Raw genomic sequence first — 20329 nt, 5'->3', positions numbered from 1 at the left:
TGGGTGACCACCCACAGCTACAGCGAGCGGCCAAAATGATGGTCGCGATGGTCAAGACCATTGCGACCATCGGGCTTGTGACGAGACCCTGCGGTAGGGTCTCGCTGCCGCAAGCCCAGGAGTGCTTTTGGCTCTATCAGAGCCATAAGCACTCCCACTGACATCACTAGTGATGTCAGTGGGGCCGGACCCAGACGGTAGGCGTTCCCATGGGAACACCTCCGTCTGGGCAGCCACGCCCCCGGCACGCCCACCAAAGGGGGCGTGCTGTCACTCACCATCGACAGCACGCCACCTTTGGTGCGAGACCCTTAACAACGGCTTGGCCGTCGTTATTCGGGTCTCGCGCATGCGCACAACGGAGCCGCCTCCGTCGTGCGCATGCGCACTTGTGCACCATCGACCCGCTTGCGAGCGGGTCTGAATCAGGCCCTGAGCCAGTTAGCCCTCCAGTCACCTTACCTATAGACTACAACAGTGGTTCCCAAATTTTCTTGAATCACGTGCCCTAGAGTATCAGCATTTTGTTAATTGCATCCCTAGGCTTGAAGTTTCTGCCCCTTTCACATCTTCATATTAACCCGGGTTATTGCCGTGTTGATGCGGCTCGACTCAGGTTGAGGTGCAGTCTAAAAGCACCACTTTCGAATAACCAGGGTCGAGCAACCCGGCATTTCAAACCGGGTTATAAGCAGTGTTAAACACAGGTCGGACTCGGGTCTATGTGCACTTAAAACTGTCTGACCCGAGTTATTCAACCTGGGACTCAGGGAAAAGTGCCGATTGGCTGCTTTTTGTATGCCTTGATGATGTCAGCAGCCCGAGTCCTGCCAGCACACTACACAGAGAAAGAGTGAGCTCTTTCTGACACCTGACACATCTTTCTGAGCCTAAAAGTCCATTTAAAATGACATCCATGGAGTTTTAGAAAAGGGCCATCCCGGGAATAACCCGGGTTGAAAGTGCAGTGTGAAAGGGCTTGACCCGGGTTCAATATCCCTGGTCGGACCCGGGTTTGAGATGTGAAAGGGACATTAGTGAGAAATTTTGCAAAAATGATTATTAAGCAAACTATGCTTATCTGTCAATCTTACGCTACGTTCAGTTACCTGGTGGAGGACAGGGTTGTGCTTGTGTTTGTCCACATATTATATTTGACGTGCAGCCATCAATACTGGCTTTGCCTATCAAATTCACCATAAATAATTTGATTTGGATCTGGATCACCAACCATGGCACCCCTGCACATAGGCAAACGCAGGGGGGGTTTCTGTCTGCCTGGAAACCCCCCTCCCCAGTCCACACCATGACCACAATAGAAACGGTAATATAATAGATTGTTACTAGTGCTGCATGTTCTTCTCAGTATCACAAATGAAATAATTAGCACCACCTGTGGATCTTTTAACATGTATCAGCCAGTAATAAATAACCTGTGCACCAACTAGAAGATCTGGAAAACATGCACTGTTAGAGATGCACTGCAATATAGCCCAATATGTACATATATGTCCAGGGCAGTGCTAGGTTCTTCTTCTGTTCCCCCAGGCTCCCGAACTTGCTCTAATGGTCTGGAATGGTGCCCACATCTAAAGTAAATACATTCAGCTCTGGCAGGATGGCCTACTGGGGCATCTAATGGCTTACCGTGATCACTGGTCCTGTATATGCTGGAATTAATACACACAATACACTTTGTATGACGCTTATTAAAGCTGGTCAAGTGCTAATTCTGCCCTCTTCATTGACAGGCCACACTCGCTCTAAAATTAAGCATTTGGAAACCCCTCTCTGGAAATCCTGCATTTGCCACTGTTGCATGTGCCCCGTGGCACCCAGTTTGGGCACCACTGGACTGCAACATAAGCAGGGGCATATCTATAATGGGTGCAGGGTGTGTGGGGAACAGGGGCCCCGCACCGCACACTCGGCACCCATAGTATTACTTACCGGAGAGGTAAGTAATACTATGGGTGCAGAGTGTGCGGTGCGGCGCTGTAAAAACGACTGGAAAATGTCAGCTGCGGCCATTTTCCCATTGTTTGCGCATGCGCAGTGCAGGGAAAATGGTTGCAGCGGCCATTTTCCCGGTGACCCGCGCATACTCCATAGACTCTGGGCACACTCTAGTGCCCAGACTCCATAAATCCGGCGCTTGCCGCGCATAGCTCAGTGCGTTGCCGGCCGCCGGACAGAGAGGAGGGGGTCCCCTCCTCTCTTGAAATGCCCCTGAACATAAGCATCTCCACAAGATCTGTTCTATAAAACAGATACTAGCACAATTTGCATTATTTTTAGTTTAATGTTTAGAGACATTTCTTTAAAACAATTTGGCTGCCAAATGAACATTGTGTTTTATAGATGTTTATTCTGGGAACAGAAATCTAATCTTACTCTAGCAATATTAAAATATTTGGAAAGGACAGATCTGACAACATCTCATATTCACATGGAATTATCAGGCCATGAGAAGAGTTTCACTTTTTAGGTTCAAGCCCAATCATTTTTTAATTAACAGTCTAATGTAATTTGTATCACATTTATTTTCCAAATCCCCGAAAACTATGAAACAACAATATATAAGCCTAGGACAGAGTGTGCCCTCCACTTCCCGCACATTCTCCTGGGAGTGTGATGCCAGGCTGTGACATCATAGCTTGCTGTTACACTCCCAGTCTATTCGAAACATGAACCAGCAGCTCCCACCAGCTTCCCTGTCAGCAGTTGGCACATATTGAAGTGGCCCCACGGTTACAATAAAGACACTGAATGAGTGACACTATGGGGTAATTTCAATTAGGCGCAGGGTTTGCCGCGCGGGGAAGAGCTTCTGGTTTCATGCCGATTTAATTGTGATTTTCCCCGCGTGGTAATCCAGGAGTTAATGCGCGCTAACCCATAGATTCTGTGCAAAGTGCTGGAATCTATGGGTTTCCCAAGTGTTGAAATGCAGATTTTCTTTGTAGTTCCCGAGAACTTTGCACTTTTATGAAAAGGTCTGTTCTGCTGTAAAACTCAATTTGCACAAAACGTCCATGAAACTGTTAAGTGTTAATAAATAAATAAATAATACATATGTATATAGCGCACACATATTCCGCTGCGCTTTACAGATAACATTTGGCCATTCACATCAGTCCCTGTCCCAGTGGAGCTTGCAATCTATATTCCCTGCTTCATATACACAATTAACCCACTGCACCAGTATATATTTGGAATGTGGGAGGAAACTGAAGTACCCGGATGAAAACCGATCAAGCACGGGGAGAATATACAAACACCACACAGTTAGGGCCATAGTTCCTCAGGCAGCAGAATGTTAGGAGCGGCTGCAGGTAATCGTATATCTCATACCAAAGACGATATTTGGTCACAGAACATCTGTACAGAGAATATCAGAGGTGCCGGGACAGTGGCGTATCTATAATGGGTGCAGTGTGTGCGGGGCACATGGGCCCCTGGGTCCAGGGGGACACCGTACCACACACATTGCACCCATTTTTTTTAAAATTTACCTGTCAGAGGTCCCGCGTCGGGTGTCACTGCTGCTCAGAACACCGGAAAAATGGCCACCGCGGCCATTTTTCGGCGTTCTTCGCATGCGCAGTAGACTCCGGGCACACTCTAGTGCCCAGAGTCTACTAATGTTCCGGTGGCTGGCCAGCCGCGTCAGTCGGCTGCCAGCAACCAGGGAGAGAGGAGGGGGCCCCGTACGAGTATTGCACATGGGCCCCCTCCTCTCTTAAAACGCCCCTGTGCCGAGAGGGGGTGATCAAGTACTCTTTACCTGGGCCTGTTCAAGGGGCAATGCGGTGGCCTGTATCCTACAGCACCCCCCACCCCTGATGCGGTACTATGGGCAGGGAGAGAGAGGACAGCCAGCAGCAGTTGTCCTCTCTCTCCTTGCGTGATGTGCCGGGGGGTGCAATCAACTACTGGGTGTTGTGACCCATATAAATAGAGACCATGTACTACACTCCAAGACTACGGGCACACCAAAACAGCTTCTCATTGATGCAAATATCTAATCAGCCTATTGTGGCAGCAACTCTGTGCATGAAACCATGCAGGCATAGTCAAGAGGCCCTGTTTGTCAGACCAAACACCAGAATGGGGAAGAAATGTGGTCTAAAGAGACTTTGACCTCAGAATTATTGTTGGTACAGGCGGGTGGTTTGAGTATCTCAGAAACTGCTGATCTGGAATTTCCAGATCAGAGGAGAATGTCCAGACTGATTTATGGTGAATTGATGGCATCACAACAGTGGTATTCAGAAGAGGATCTCTGAAGGCACAGCACGTCATACCTTTAATAGGATGGGCTACAGCAGCAGAAGAACACACCTGTTTAATATTAACAAATATTTTGTGACAACCGCATAGTAATGTTACTGCATGGTGCTCTCTAAATATTTTGTAATGTTCAGTGCTACCTGTGTACCCCAGTAGTTTATCAGATGAGGGTGTGTAGGAAGCAGAGAACTGGGGCCTACAGAAGAGCCAATTAATATGCTGGAATCATTTTGCTACTCAATTAATTTAGTAAAGTTACATTTTAGAATATATATTGTTATTGCATTTTTGAACAAAGAACACAATTATAGCAGAAGTTATATTGTCTATATTGATATCCACACTCAGCTACTTTCTGGTTGCCCCATGTGTCAGTTGGAATATTAGCTGTCATCTTACATTCACACCATCTCCTGATAATTCACACCTATTAGTTTCATCCTTTCCTGCTCATCATACAGAGAACCAGGAAATGTTAAGAGGTGACATGAGTACAGAAAGATTGATTGGTTTCTTGCCTTCCACATTACCACTCCTGATTACAAAACAGAAAATATAATGTATAAAGCTATGTATTTATATACACATTATGACTGCACATGAAACAAATGTGGAGTGAGACATATATGCCATTTGCAATGTGACTTGTTTTCAGGTGTACAGGAACTGGAACCAGGTCTGGATCAGGAGTGCAGACATGGCCAAGAGTACAGTAAGGGTGCGTAGTCACAACTCCAACTGAAAAGAGACACTAAAAGTTGCCAATGGGTTGGGTACAGGGTTAGGATACCGACACCTGTTTGTAGGTATCCTAACCTTCCTCCTACCCCTAACCCTCCCTCATGCTTAAACCTAACATCCCCCCTTAGTGCCTAACCCTAACCCAGCTACTTACCTTCAGGATTCCGGCTGTCAGGATTCCGGCGCTGGGATTCTGACAGGAGTCGGGAGTCTGGCGCCGGTATACTAAGCACTGGCATCCCCTTTGCCGGGATATTGACCGCATCTCGTTGCCAACGTATCTAGGTAGAAGGGTCAGACTTGGGGGTGCTATAACCCTTGTCTAATACCTCTTTCAGACCGGCGACCTGGAAAATACATGGGTCTATCAACCCGTGAATTTCCCGGGTCTCAGTTCCTGACCCTGGTATAGTTTGCGTTCACATATAGCAAAAACCCGGGTGAATGCGAATTCATGTGTAAAAGCCAGGGTTGTTGCTCTATGTGTGAAAGGGGTATAAGTTGCACACTGCTGATGATGGTTGCATCTGATTGGTCACACCCATTTAAAACAAACCCATTAATGCAAAAAACACTGAAACTGCTGGAAGTGTTTTAAAAGTCACTTTACTTTTTACAGGTGCATTTTACTTCTCCGTTTGAATAAGGTGTATAAGGGTTATTCAGTTCTCACATACTAAGCACTCAGTATTACATTGTACAAGTGTTCAGCAAATATACAAATAACTTAGGGCATCTATATTTTGGTTCAGTTTCTGCTGGGCTATGAGGCGAATAACTGCCATGGTGCTGGTTACTACACCTCTCTGCCAGTTATTACCGCATCAATGTAATCAATTTCTCCTAATATATATGTATATCTATCGCGAGCTGGCTAATTAATTACAGCATTATCCAGATGACTTCAAACTCACCCTGTTTTGGCATAGAGGATGCATCCATAGAATAAAGAGCTACCTTCTTGTAATACAAGTTTCATGCTACACCCTATACCGTCGCGGTGCTGCTGGGATGAAGTGTGAGCTGCAGATCTCCCTGGCTAATGAGCAGCAGGGACCGGCCCCGAGTACTGGGGAACAGCTGATTGGATAGAGCGGCCAGTGAGAAACACCCCGGGGAGAGAGACAGAGAGCGGGGCTCAGAGCAGCAGCTCAGAGAGACCGGCATCTCCCAGAGCACCGAGACCCCAGCAAACACCGCCTCCGGGACCGCCCCCCCATAACCCACATTTATAGCCGACAGGCACTGGCACCCTAAGATCACGGTACTGTGCACCACCTGCAGCAGCTTCCCTCCCACTAGAAAGACCAGTCATTACTGCTGCTGCCTCCTCTACCCAGCAATGAGCGGCGGGTCCCATGTGAGGAGTCTCTGGGCACTACTGACCTTGCTAGTTGCCATATACCCGGCTCTGGGGCAGCAGGATTATCACTTTGGGTTTGAGTACTTAATGGAAGAACCCGCAGATGAGGCTGACTACAAGGATCCGTGCAAGGCTGGTAGGTGCATGCAGCTACATATATATTTGTACATAGAGAGAGAGAGGTAATCTGTACAGAGTTTGAGTTTATTTCTTTATTATTACACCGCTCTGTCCCTATGATCTGCCAGTAGCTGGGAATTATGTCAGGATAATGACACATACTGACCAATCTGATAACTTTTGGCTGCTTCATTTGCAGTCACTTTTCAGCCTGATGTCTAGTTATCTTAATGCTACAAGTGCAATTTAAATATGAGTTTTGCTATGGTTCTGTCTGGCTATCTTGGGGGACCATTGGTCTATGTGGGCACTGCATTGACGTTCTGTGTGTTTACACTAGTTTGTTAATAAAAATAATTAACTGTAGGGACTACCAAACAGTTTGATGTAGATACATATAGTATACTCAGGTTTATAGTGGATGGTGAACAGCCTAAGCACTATGTTAAGGTAAACTGGCAAAATATATACAACCCTAATATGTGAACTTAAATATTGTAGGTGTATTTTTATTGTACCACCATTAATAGAATATATATAATATATATTGCATAAACCATAATAAATAAGTGTGTGTCACACTGATCAAATAATATGTTTGCTGTATAGGTGTTTTACATGTACCCAATATTAATTTTAGGCAACACAAGCATGAAAACAGTATTTGTCTTCTGTGACATATCTCATTCTAATCAGCCCATGGCAGATATGTTTGTAAAACTTAGCAAGTAAACTAGGGACTCTTGTAAGGTTGAATCATCTGTAGTCCCAGGCTACCAGCAAGTTCTGCATCTTACTGTACAAAAAATGAACGTAAAGCAATGTGTAGCAGGATTTCCATTACACATTCTTCATAAAATATCCAGGTGGTTTATAAGCCAGGGGAGGTCTAGCAGATATACTTTTATAAGAAGAAATAGGGGCCCATTAACTAATGATCACATTGGCAATGTGATCTGGGAATGATATTACTGCCCATGATTGCATTACAAGATGTGATCATAACGATGGAATGTATCATCCAGCGCCCGCAAAGACTCCAAAAGGCGTCCATCCCTGCGATGTACCAGGAGTGTGTGGGGCTACTGTGCACGCGCAGTCCCGCTGACTACACATGCGCAGCCACCATTGCCGGGGAGGGTACCCTCTGCCGGCTAATTATGTGCAGTTTAGCCCATAGGCTACAACAGGCTAACGCCATCTTCAGATGGTGTTAGCTGCGGGGGCCAATATCCATTATGGAACTTGGAAAATCTGGCAGCATCGCATCCCCCATAGAAACCTATAAGGGCTGCCTGCGGTAATGGAGGGATCGCAGCAGTTATTGGAGATATCACAAATATTTCATGATAAATGTGCCCCATAGTAGTTTCCTGCATTTGTCTTTTATTCAAGCCCCTGGCAAAATACCCCCTGTAGAAAAGGCGTGTAACAACTTTAGAATTAAACATTTACAATGCTCACTGACCCTCAATAATATTGTACTTAATGAACTCTTTTGCGGAGGATAGCTTATAGTTTGGGTTTGTAAGGAATTTAATAGGAACTGAGATGGCATAATGCAAGGTTTCCCAAACTTGGTCCTCAGAGCACCATAATCAGCAATCAAATGGGGCAATTCTGCGTTTGCAGATGATTGTGTACAAAAAAAAAAAAAAAAAAAAACTCCCCCCCAAAAAATGGTAATGTATTTGGATTTCACCGACCAATCAGAGCTGTAGATTGTTAGTGTATGGTAACACACAACTGATTCACAGACCGTTACTAGTAAAATGGGCACTTTCATGATTCACAGTTTTGATCTTGGATGAAAAGATCTGCAAATCTGAAAAATATTGGCAGTGTATGGGTGCATATTAGTGGATTGGAGAATTGTTAAATCAGGGAAAGAAACGCAGAATCTGTGAATCTTTTTTTTTTTTATTTTGTTTTGTGATTGCTGATGTATGAGCCCCATAACAGTCCATGTTTTAAGGATATCCATGCTTAATCATAGATGGTTAAATCAAACTAACTGATGTACTAATTAATTCACATTTGCTTAAGCATGGATAGCCTTAAAACCTCGACAGTTAGAGTTCCATGAGGACCGAGTTTGGGAAACACTGGCCTAAAGCAGTGTTCAGTGTATTAGATAAGTGTTTCTCAAACTCTGTCCTCAGGGCCTGGTGCACAGGAGGGGATGTAGTTACAGTGCAGTCGGCGCTCAGAGTACTGGCACAGGAATCCCAGCGCTGGCATCCCGAAGTTTCGTAGCAGGGTTAGGGTTAGGCACTAAGGGGGAGGTTAGGCTTAGGCATGAGGGAGGGTTAGGGGTAGGAGAAGGGTTAGGATACCTACAGACAGGTGTCGGGCATACCAACGGTAAGTATTGGGGATAGGGGTAGGGGCTATGATGAGGACGGGAAAACATGAACTGTTGGGGATCATGAAGATAGAGTTTGAGAAACACTGTATTAGATAGATCTAGGAAAATCAGCAAAGTGGACACATCATCACAACATAAAGCCAAACTGGTAGTTTTAAAGTTTACATTTCTGTCTGGTTGGCTGTGTTAAGAGGACTGTTGTGCTGCTATCTTTTTACTCATATCCCCTCTTATTGGGGTCTATTCAGCATTGATTTTTTGACGTAAAAAATATGGAAACTATGATTTCCGTATTCTTTATGTAAATCTCCTATTCTCAGTGGGATAATGGAGAAGATAACACAATTATCTTCTCCATTCATTCCGTCTCGCTGAGTACCGCACTGTAGGGATCAGGCCATTGATCTCTACAGTGCTTTAACACTTGTTGCTATTCAGCAAAGCAAAAAGTGTTAATTCACCCGATTAAATATTTCCTTTATATAACGCCATTTCAGAATGGCGTTATATGAATAAAATACTTATATTTCCCAAAAACTGCAGGGACAGAGGGACATTTTCCCTTAAGTCCCTGCAGCATCTTGTAAGCCCGCCCAGCCTCCGTCCCTGCTTCCCGGTGATCGGCGGCAGGTAAGTCACTTTTAAACCCCGCAAAATTGATTGATATGTGTATACAGGCTTTATACTAGCCTGTATACATGTATATTTATGTGCGATTATATTTATCATTTATATATAAATGTTAAATATGTATATTTATGCGCTTTTATATTTAACATTTATATATAAATGTTAAATATAATCACACATTCACACATGTGTACAGGCTAGTATAAAGCCTGTATACACATATCAATCAATTTACGGCTGTAGCTGTACCTACCCCTCCACGGTCACCGGGAAGCCAGGCGGAGACTGTTCCCGAGCGCATGACTGAGCATGCGCAGGGAACAAACCGAAGGGATTGTTTTCGGAATCCCGATAGCAATCCCTGCTGTGACATCGCAGGAACAGCGTGTTACCGCAACCGCTGTCCCTGCTGAAAATGTTGCTGAATAGCTGACATATTTTATCATAATTGATAAAATATCGTGACGATGTTGCCCAATAATATTCTGGGCAACATCGTCACTGTTGCTGAATAGACCCCATAGACTTGTAGAATGTCTACTGAATCTGTTTCTAAAGAGGCATCCAAGGTCTTTTAGATCTTTAGCAGTCTGTTGTCAAAGAAGTGTTTCTGGCTTGGGGCTAAATTTATCACAATCTTTGTTTAAATGCGTATGTGATAAAATATTGTCACCTAAATTCACAACCTGAAAATTCAAATTTTATTGCGAATTTAGCAAAGAACTTTTTCCGGGACAGCTTCCAGACTAAGAGCTGGACGTTTGAATGAAAACTTATGTCAATGATTCTCAAAGTTGGTCCTCAGGACACCACTCAGGTCCCATTTTCCAGGTCACCCAGCAGGTGCACAGGTACATTCATTGCTCACTGCCACATTTTAAAAGATCCACAGGTGCAGCTAATTATTTCACTTGTGATTCTGTGAGGAGACCTGGAAAACATGCACTGTTTGGGGTCCTGAGGACCAAGTTTGAAAACCTGTTGCTTATCCTCTCTCTCTGCTTATGGATTTGACGTTGGCGCACACATGTGTATTCATGGCCATCGACCTGCATATGTGTTATCGGTGGCAGATGGAGAGGAATCTGGGGGATACCTCTCAGAGAGAATCTGTGCTACAGTAGCCCCTAGGCTACTATGGGCATTGGTATTAGTGGTCAGGGCCAATGGATTAGCAACTCCCTTAGAAAACTATGGAGGCTGCTTTGTGGTCATATATGTAATGATCGTGTTAGATATTGGAACGACTGCTGCGATCCTTCCTTTTTAAATCCTGGGGATCCTTGATATTCACGGTACTGCCTGAAAAATTTGGGTTTTCGGGGAATATCCTGCAAATGTTCTTTAATAAATATGCCCTTTGTGTGTAATACCGATCAGGTGATATTTTTGGCCGAAAAATTAATTATTACCCATAGTCAGGCTACTTAATCGCAGTGCTTACTTTCTTTTGCATTTTTCTCTTTATTCTCTATTTTTCCTCTGTCAAACTTCCTGTAATAGTTTACTGTGTCCATTTAAGGATAACTCCATAAACAACGTACTTCCCCATTTGGATGTCTATTCCATTCATACACCTTTCAGACATAAGCCACGTGAACGCGCATTGACCGGGTCTGGTGTGCGTCTGAAAGGTCTGACCTGGGTTGATCGTCCCAGGTCGGTGACCCTGTTTGTTATTAGGGTTTTTCCCGGGGCTTGTAACCCGGGTTGACCACCCAGCTCAAGTCTGAAAGATGCGAACCGGGTCTTGCTGACCTAGGTCACACCTAAATTAAATTGCCCACTGAATTTCGGAAAACCCGGGTCCGGTGTGAAGGGTGACAACCCGGGAATAACCTGGGTCATTACTGAAGTGTGAATGGGGTAACCCCGGCTTCAAGTCTTGCTCAGTGTCCGGGGTCCGAGCTGGGTTGAATCTGGGATTTTATGTTTGAAAAGGGTATCTACATACATCTATCCACCTTGCCCTACAAGTCGCGTTACACATAATGCATGAGCGCTGTGTGACTTGGTAGCGCCAAGTGTCTTTTTGTGGGACTGTATTCCTTAAAATGTGTCTTATTTGCGCAGTGGTGCGAATAGGATGCACAAGTAGCTACTGCTGAATAAAATGATATGCGGCATGCCTATGTTCTGTATGCGACTGCGGCTGTATCTGCATGCGAAATGTCAGTGGCTGTGACACTGTAACGTACCATTTTGCATGCAGATACAGCCGCAGTTGTATACAGAATATAACTATGCTGCATATCATTTTATTCAGCAGAAACTACTTGTGTGTCCTCGCATCGCTGTGACACATTTTAAGGGAAAAGGGCACACTAAAAGACACTTGGCACTACCATGGCGCGACTAGAAGGGCTGTTTAATGTGCAAGGAGGCTACATGTATGTGGACACATCTATAAGTTGAACTGCTCATCTAACTGACCACCGGGTACAGTGTTGTTTTTATGTAACTTCCCTGCAGGCTTTGAGCCTAGAGAATCATGGGAGGTGAGGCTTGCTGCCCCACGGCACCTGAATGGTATGGCAATGTGCAGACTGTAGGACTACTGCAGATGCTCTGGGCATGCAGTCTGTACAGCCATGCCCTAGAGAAGATTTTGGCTGGTGCCCCGTAGCGCCACCACTAAGTACTGCCTCTCCCAGCAGCACAAATCACAGCAGCAGCCAGCAGCACCCCTCACAGCTTTCAGCTCAGCACCCCTCACTCATACATGCATCCTGAGCTGAGCAAAAACTCACTCTTAAAAGCTGCCAGGCAACCTGTGAAGCTGATTGCTGAAGAATATAAGAATGCAGCTGCCATGTGTCCGCCGCTGCACTTGTCTCCCGGCTGCTAGTCCTTCCTGTGCTTGCAGGCAATCAGTGCAGCCTGCTCAAGTCTGCAAGGCCCATGGGAGGAGCTACTGTGGCTGGGTATGCACAGTAGCCAGGGCCGTCCCTAGCCCAAAATTTTTTGGTAAGCGAGTATTTCCCCCCCCCCCCCCTGCAGTGCTTTCCAGTAGTATTCCTCCCCTTGTAGTGCCCCCAGTAGTATTCCTCCCCTTGTAGTGCCCCAGTAGTATTCCCCCCCCTTGTAGTGCCTCCAGGACTATTCCCCCCTAGTAGTGCCCCCAGTACTATTTCCCCCCCCCTTGTAGTGCCCCCAGTAATATTCCCCCCCCCTGTAGTGCTCCCAGTAGTATTCCCCCCCCTGTAGTGCTCCCAGTAGTATTCCCCCCCCTGTAGTGCTCCCAGTAGTATTCCCCCCCCTGTAGTGCTCCCAGTAGTATTCCTCCCCCTATAGTGCTCCCAGCAGTATTTCCCCCCCCCCCCTGTAGTGCTTTCCAGTAGTATTCCTCCCCTTGTAGTGCCCCCAGTAGTATTCCTCCCCTTGTAGTGCCCCCAGTAGTATTCCCCCCCCTTGTAGTGCCTCCAGGACTATTCCCCCCTAGTAGTGCCCCCAGTACTATTTCCCCCCCCTTGTAGTGCCCCCAGTAATATCCCCCCCCCCTGTAGTGCTCCCAGTAGTATTCCCCCCCCTGTAGTGCTCCCAGTAGTATTCCCCCCCCTGTAGTGCTCCCAGTAGTATTCCCCCCCCTATAGTGCTCCCAGCAGTATTTCCCCCCCCCCCTGTAGTGCTCCCGGTAATGTGCCCCCCCCCTGTAGTGCTCCCGGTAGTATTCCCCCCCCCTGTAGTGCTCCCGGTAGTGTTCCCCCCCCCGTAGTGCTCCCGGTAGTGTTCCCCCCCCCCCCGTAGTGCTCCCGGTAGTCATCCCCCCCCCCCTTGTAGTGCTCCCGGTAGTCCCCCCCCCCCCCTTGTAGTGCTCCCTGTAGTCCCCGCCCCCCTTGCAGTGCTCCCTGTAGTCCCCCCCCTGTAGTGCTCCCTGTAGTCCTCCCCCCTTGTAGTGCCCCCAGTAGTAATCAACCTCCCCCCGCAGTAAAGACATAATAAAAGAAAAATAAAATACTTACCTGACACCTGCTCCTGGTCCCGCCGCCAAGATCAGCTCCTCTGTCCGCCGCTTTGCATTATGGGAGTGACGCGTCACTCCCATTACCCACTGTGGGAGCCGGAAGATGTCCGGCTCTGGCAGTGGGAGCAGCAGCCGATGAGAGTCTGTCTGACTCTCATCAGCTGCTAAAGCGAACCCACAGCTGCCGGCACCGGCGGCTGTGTGTTTGTGCTGTGTAGCACTGACCGAACTCCGTCCGGTCAGTGCTACACACGCGGTGCAGCTGTGTCACAGAGACACAGTCTGCACCGCGGCCCGCATGGTACGCAGCTGAGGCGCCCTTCACTATGTGGTGCCTTACGCAGCTGCGTACCATGCGTAACGGGAGAACCGGCCCTGACCGTAGCCCACCAGAGTACAGCAGCAGTGGCGGAGCTAGCAAGTGGGGGACCCAGGTGCAACAATATGCTGTGCCCCCCCCTCCTAAAAAAAACAAACAAACAAAAAAAAAACATTATCTCAAACAGGAAAAAATTAAAATACATTGCCTGTCATCCATTATCCACAAACAGTAACCTCCCCATCTCCCCCTGCCCACAGGACATTGCAGTTGTGGGATGGTTGGGAGGTATGCAAAAGACATATAGATCTATCTAGATGGCTATATACATATAAAACTCTCTCTATCTCATCACCAGATGTGAGGTGAGGGGCCCCCTCCTCTAGCTGGACTGCCTCCCTCAGCATTATGGCCCACAGCTGCCAGTGTACTATGAGTCAGTCTGACTCATTATTAGTACCTGGCTGGCTGCGGACCCCTTAATAGCGGCGGGCCCCGGTGCAATGCTGAACCAGCGGTCATTTTAGTTGCTATCGGCTGCATGCTAGCATTGTAGCCAGAGCAGCCATCCAGGTGCCCCAAACCTCCGCCGGCCCAAGGCTTGGAATGCCCTAGGCCAGAGGTTCCCAAACGTGATCCTCAAGGCTCCCCAACTGTTCAGGTTTTAGAGAGATCCATGTTTGAGCACAGGTGACTTAATTAGTACCTCAGCCAATTTGATTTAACCACCTGTGCTCAACCATGGATATCTCTAAAACATGACCTGTTAGGGAGCCTTGAGTACCGCGTTTGGGAACCTCTGCCCTAGGCATTTGCCGAAGTTGCCTATACCTGGGGCTGACTGGTGCCGGCAGCCTCCCCTCCTCTGTGATGTCATGTGTTTAGGGGCAGCGCTGGCGAAATAACACTGCGTGGCTAGTGATGGCCATCGAAGGCTGTACTGTTAATGGGGTTTAAACCATCTATGGTTTAGCCATTGTTGGCTGAATGCTGCGCATGAAATCTCATCTATCATACATGCATGTGCTTAATATGTCCTACGCTATTTGAAAAGTGGCATTATTCTAACTCCCTGCTTCCTCCCCGTCTACCCTGTCTGTGTCACCCCTGTTTGTCTTCCCCCTCCCTTTTAGAATGTAAGCTCTTACGAGCAGGGCCCTCTAGCCTCTTGTGCTTCTCCCTACTTTACTTTCATCTACTTCTTACTCACCACTAGGGCACCTAACACTTGGTTGCTTATGCTCTGTTCTTATAATATACAGTCAGGTGCATAAATATTGGGACATTGACAGAATTTTCATATTTTGGCCTCTATTCACCACCACAATGGCTTTGAAATGAAACAAACAAGATGTGCTTCAACTGCAGAATTTCAGATTTAATTTGAGGGTAATTACATCCAAATCAGGTGAACGGTGTAGGAATTACAACGGTTTCTATATGTGCCTCCCACTTTTTAAGGGGCAAATAGTAATGGGACTATCAACTCAAAAGCTATTTCATGAACAGGTGTGGGCTATTCCCTCGTTATTTCATTGTCAGTTAAGCAGGTAAAAGATCTGGAGTTGATTCTAGGTGTGACATTTGCATTTGGAATCAGCTCTTTGGATCTCATATGGAGAGTCGACAGCAACTGTCACTATCAGTGAAGCAAGCCATCATTAGGCTGAAAAATCAAAAACAAACCCATCAGAGAGATAGCAAAAACATTAGGTGTGGCCAAATCAACTGTTTGGAACATTCTTAAAAAGAAAGAATGCACCGGAGAGCTCAGCATTACCAAAAGACCCGGAAGACCACGGAAAACAACTGTGGTGGATGACAGAAGAATTATTTCCCTGGTGAAGAAAAACCCCTGCACAACAGTTGGCCAAATCAATAACACTCTTCAGGAGGTAGGTGTATATGTGTCAAAGTCAACAATCAAGAGAAGACTTCACAAGAGTGAATATAGAGGGTTCACCACACATTGGTGAGCCTCAAAAACAGGAAGACCAGAATAGAGTTTGCCAAACAACATCTAAAAAAGCCATTACCGTTCTGGAACAACATCCTATGGACAGATGAGACAAAGATCAACTTGTACCAGAGTGATGGGAAGAGAAGAGTATGGAGAAGGAAAGGAACTGCTCATGATCCAAAACATACCACCTCACCAGTGAAGCATGGTGGTGGTAGTGTCATAGCGTGGGCATGTATGGCTGCCAATGGAACTGGTTCCCTTGTATTTATTGATGATGTGACTGCTGACAAAAGCAGCAGAATGAATTCTGAAGTGTTTCGGGAAATATTATATGCTCATATTCAGTCAAATGCTTCAGAACTCATTGGACGGCGCTTCACAGTGCAGATGGACAATGACCCGAAGCATACTGCAAAAGCAACCAAAGGGTTTTTTAAGGCTAAAAGTGGAATGTTATGCAATGGCCAAGTCAATCCCCTGACCTGAATCTGATTGAGCATGCATTTCACTTCATGAAGACAAAACTGAAGGGAAAATTCCAAAAGAACAAGCAGGAACTGAAGACATTTGCAGTAGAGGCCTGGCAGAGCATCACCAAGGATGAAACCCAGCGTCTGGTGATATCTATATGTTCCAGACTTCAGGCTGTAATTGCCTGCAAAGGCTTTGCAACAAAGTATTAAAAAGTGAAAGTTAGATTTAGGATTGTTTAGTTTGTCCCATTTACTTTTGGCCCCTTAAAAAGTGGGAGGCACATATAGAAACCGTTGTAATTCCTACACCGTTCCCCTGATTTGGATGTAATTACCCTCAAATTAAATCTGAAAGTCTGCAGTTAAAGCAAATCTTGTTTGTTTTATTTCAAAGCCATTGTGGTGGTGAACAGAGGCCAAAATATGATCCTGTATTGTTCTGTAAGTCGCTTGTCTACAACTTGTTTATGAACTTTGTAAGGCGCTGCGGAACATTTGTGGCGTCATATAAATGATGATGATGATGATAATAAAAACATTGGTGCTTTTCTCTTTGCTGTTATGTCCATATTTATATTTTTTTGTGTGTGCCGGGACCGACCTAGAGGACCGACCTAGCAGTAAAGGTATGTCCCGGCAAGGAGATAACCGATCCCAATGCCGCCTTTGTGAAAGACAGCATGTGCTCTCCCTCTGCACATGGGAGATAGAAGCAGGAGAAGGGACTGCTGTCATTAGTGATTCTTCAGCACTTTTCTTTTCTCTAAATAGTGGCAAACAAAAGTAAAGGTGTTCTCCAGCCTTCATTTTATTTACTAAATAGACCCCTTCGTATGACAGAAACTGAGCAACATCTGAGTGATTGACTAAAGAGCATCATCAGGTGGGTACCATGAATGGTTTACTACTGCAACAAGTACATGCAGACAAGGTTACATATATGATCTATTTGAAATATATTCTCCCTAGAGGTGTATTTATTGCATTTGCAAAGCCACCACTTGTTGGCTGTTCTGGCTGCAGGATTTAAAAGGGCAATAATATTAAATGTGAAACCAGGAGTGTTGTGCATTTAATATTATTGCCCTTTTAAATCCCGCAGTCAGAAGCACAACTTGTAAATATAAGTTATTTTTAATCCTAACTGAATGATTTTAAGAAATAAGTAAATGGTCAATAAGTAAGTTTCTGTATCAGAACTGCTTGCATAAATAGGAAGTGGTTCCTATCTCAGTCCCACAAAACACAAGTAAGTACCTGTGGATTTGGCTGCCCCTGTCAGCTCTTTTAGCTTTAAATAAACATGCTTTGCGGATTTCTTTCCGGAAACACTGGTGGATTAACCCTTTTGTGCAAATGGCGTAGGTTGTAAGGTGGCTGTCCCATAGTTCATTGACTACAGTGAGCCGTGGGAGGAACTTGAATCACATGCAGGAGGGGATCTATTTTAGTGTAGTCAAAGTATAATTATCCTGTCTTGGTCACACAAATGGAGATCTCTGAGAACACAGTGGTGATCGGAGCAGCTACCTGATTTTCTGGGACATCACTGGTATTTCCCTGAAGGTGAGAGAACCTCTAAGTCATGTAAAACCTTAATCTGCTCAATTTTTAGAGCAAGTGTTTACATGCAGTAATATCTCCGCCCCTATTATGGCATGCTAACACTTGTGAATGAGTAGAAATACAAATTGCTTCCCTAAAGGAACGAAAAACAAGTGGACACAAATATGACCATGTAAACTTTATTACGGTCCACATACCTCAGCGCCAATGATAAGAGTGTTGGTGAGCTAGGCTGGGTAAACACTACAATGATATCTGCACGATTTGCCGTTTACAGACAAATTGAAACGACATATCGTGCAGTGTGTATGCACAATTGCGGGTTGTACACGGTATCTTTTGGTTATCCCTGCTGCACGGCCAATCGGAAGATATCGTGTACGAGGTGGTGCACTTTAATGAAGGACGGAACGAGATTTTGCTCAGTTAATTAAATTGCACAGTGTGTACGGGCAATCATAGATGGTCCGGGACGAAGGGAATTCGTTCTGACTGCCTGTTGTTGCAGTGTGTACTCGGCCCTAGGCGGCATCCTTACCTCCTTTGGAATAGACCTCCTTTGGTGACCTTGTACTTCCCTGACTGCTGGTTATGTTAGCAGGCAGGAGGTGACCTCTCTCTGGGAGAGTGGTACTGTGCAGTTATGAAATTATTCAGTACTACTCTGTCAGTCACTGATATGGAGTAGCAGCAGCTTTTCACGTAAGAAGCTGCAGGTTGCAGCCCTTGGATTCGGTGTCCGGAGCTCCATGAAGATGAACAGTGAGGCCATTAAAAGCACATAATGATTAACATTATCAAAGTCACTTGTTCAGGGTCTATTTATCATTACATAAATATCACTAGTGATAATTATGTTTTAAACTCGCAGCAAGTTTAATTAATATTTCAGAGGCATTCATCATGCCACTTTAACAAAAGTATCACTTCTGAAAAGCTGCTCTTTTTGGAAAAGTGATATTTTTCCTCCTACAGCTGAGGATATCCATAAGGATTTCCTCACTGTAGCCCAGCCGCTGCTGTATGTGCCCCCATCACCCCCCTTCCCCCGCGTGGCCGCTGGTGTCAGTCCCAGCACCCTTGCACCCTTGCAGGAGAGCACAGGAGGGAGCCAGTGACAGCCGTAGATGCTAGAGGTAAGTAGAGACAGCTGGAGGGAAAAGATCCCTCTGCTGCACAAGGTGCCGTGTAAACGTGCCTCATTCAATTTAATTTAACCACCTGTGCTCAATGGATATCTCTAAAACCTGGACTGTTGGGATGCCTTGAAGACCGTGTTTGGGAACCTCTGCTCTAAAGAATAAGCTAGTCACAAGCAAAGTGCCCCAGATGCCCATGTTGCCTGCAACATTTTTGATGGGAAGGGGTGAGAGTGGCGACTACAACCTTTTACTTTAATGTCATTTTGAATGTTCTATAGCTACTACATTTTGTGAAAATTTTTTTAAACATTTGTTTTAATAGCATAAGTCTCATTTACTATTCATTTTTTGGTAAAATAAAACAAGCCACAAAATCTTTTCCAAAAATCCTTCCTTGTTGTTTACCAATGAAAGTATCAAAGATGTCATGGTAAAAATATGCCCACAAAAGTTATATAATTTAGGTACACGCAATGAAGGAAGCTAAATGAGCTTTGGTGGTCAACCGCAATCAGCCTATTAGAAGCAGAGCTAATGCTGGCGGCTGTCCTTGCCATCATCCATTTGCAGAAGCTCTCAGACATTGTCTACTGAAAGGACTATAAGGGGGGAATACATTTTTTTTTTTTTTTTTTTGGGTGGTGATAATTAGTGGGCGTCTGACTGAGCAATTCAATTGTTTTGGGCTCCCATTAATTAAACCCGTCTAAAGTTCTGGCTAATGCACCCAAACCACACACTTTTTATATATTTCTGCTCACCACCTTAGCTGCCGTCTAAGCTAACATTTCTCTATTGCATCCTAGAAAATGATAGACAGAACCTGATTGGCTTCCACACCACTTTTCAAGTTTAGAGGCTTTAGTAATTCTACCGCCTAGTAGGAATACATCAGAACGACCAATAACAAAATGTAACAAGAGACAGGGAAGAGACAAGTAAAAATCAAAGTCCTCACATTTGCTCAACTGCAAAAATTGAAGAAAATAGGGGAAGTTTTATATCCATTATCCAAAACATTTTTTAATATAATTATGTTGTATCGTCACTATTGTTGTGAAGAAGAAAGTTGGAGTCTTTTGAACTGCTTCATTTGGATTATTTTTTGTCAAGTTGTGTTAGGGTGCGTACACACTGGGCGATCAGGAAAGACAGTACGATTACGACATTGTAATCGTACCGTCGTTCCTGATCCCCTGTAGTGTCTGCACTGAACGATCAGTCGTTCAGTGTAGGCATAGTCCATCATTCCTGAACATGCCAATCTGTCGTTATCGGCAGATTGGCCTGCATATTCAGGCGATGGACAATGTCGGAAACGACCAGCGGGAGCGCACATTGCTGGTCGTTTCTGACATAAAATTGCATGATTTGTGCACGATTACTG

At 45.4% G+C, this 20329-nt stretch overlaps 1 protein-coding gene across 1 annotated transcript in view; it reads left to right on the top strand.

Annotated features, from left to right (window-relative positions):
- Positions 1-6184: 6184 nt before the first annotated feature.
- Positions 6185-20329, top strand: part of TLL2 (tolloid like 2) — a 195175-nt gene continuing 181030 nt past the window's right edge. Inside the window, exon 1 of the mRNA XM_088473853.1 lies at positions 6185-6533. Coding sequence (XP_088329979.1) covers positions 6377-6533 — 157 coding nt within the window. The 5' untranslated portion in view covers positions 6185-6376. The remainder of the gene's footprint in view (positions 6534-20329) is intronic.

This window comes from Taudactylus pleione, unplaced genomic scaffold (genome assembly GCF_031769625.1).
Source record: "Taudactylus pleione unplaced genomic scaffold, aTauple2 ptg000016l, whole genome shotgun sequence".
In the NCBI taxonomy this organism is placed as follows: domain Eukaryota; kingdom Metazoa; phylum Chordata; class Amphibia; order Anura; family Myobatrachidae; genus Taudactylus; species Taudactylus pleione.
This window is presented reverse-complemented; position numbering and strand designations above follow the sequence as displayed.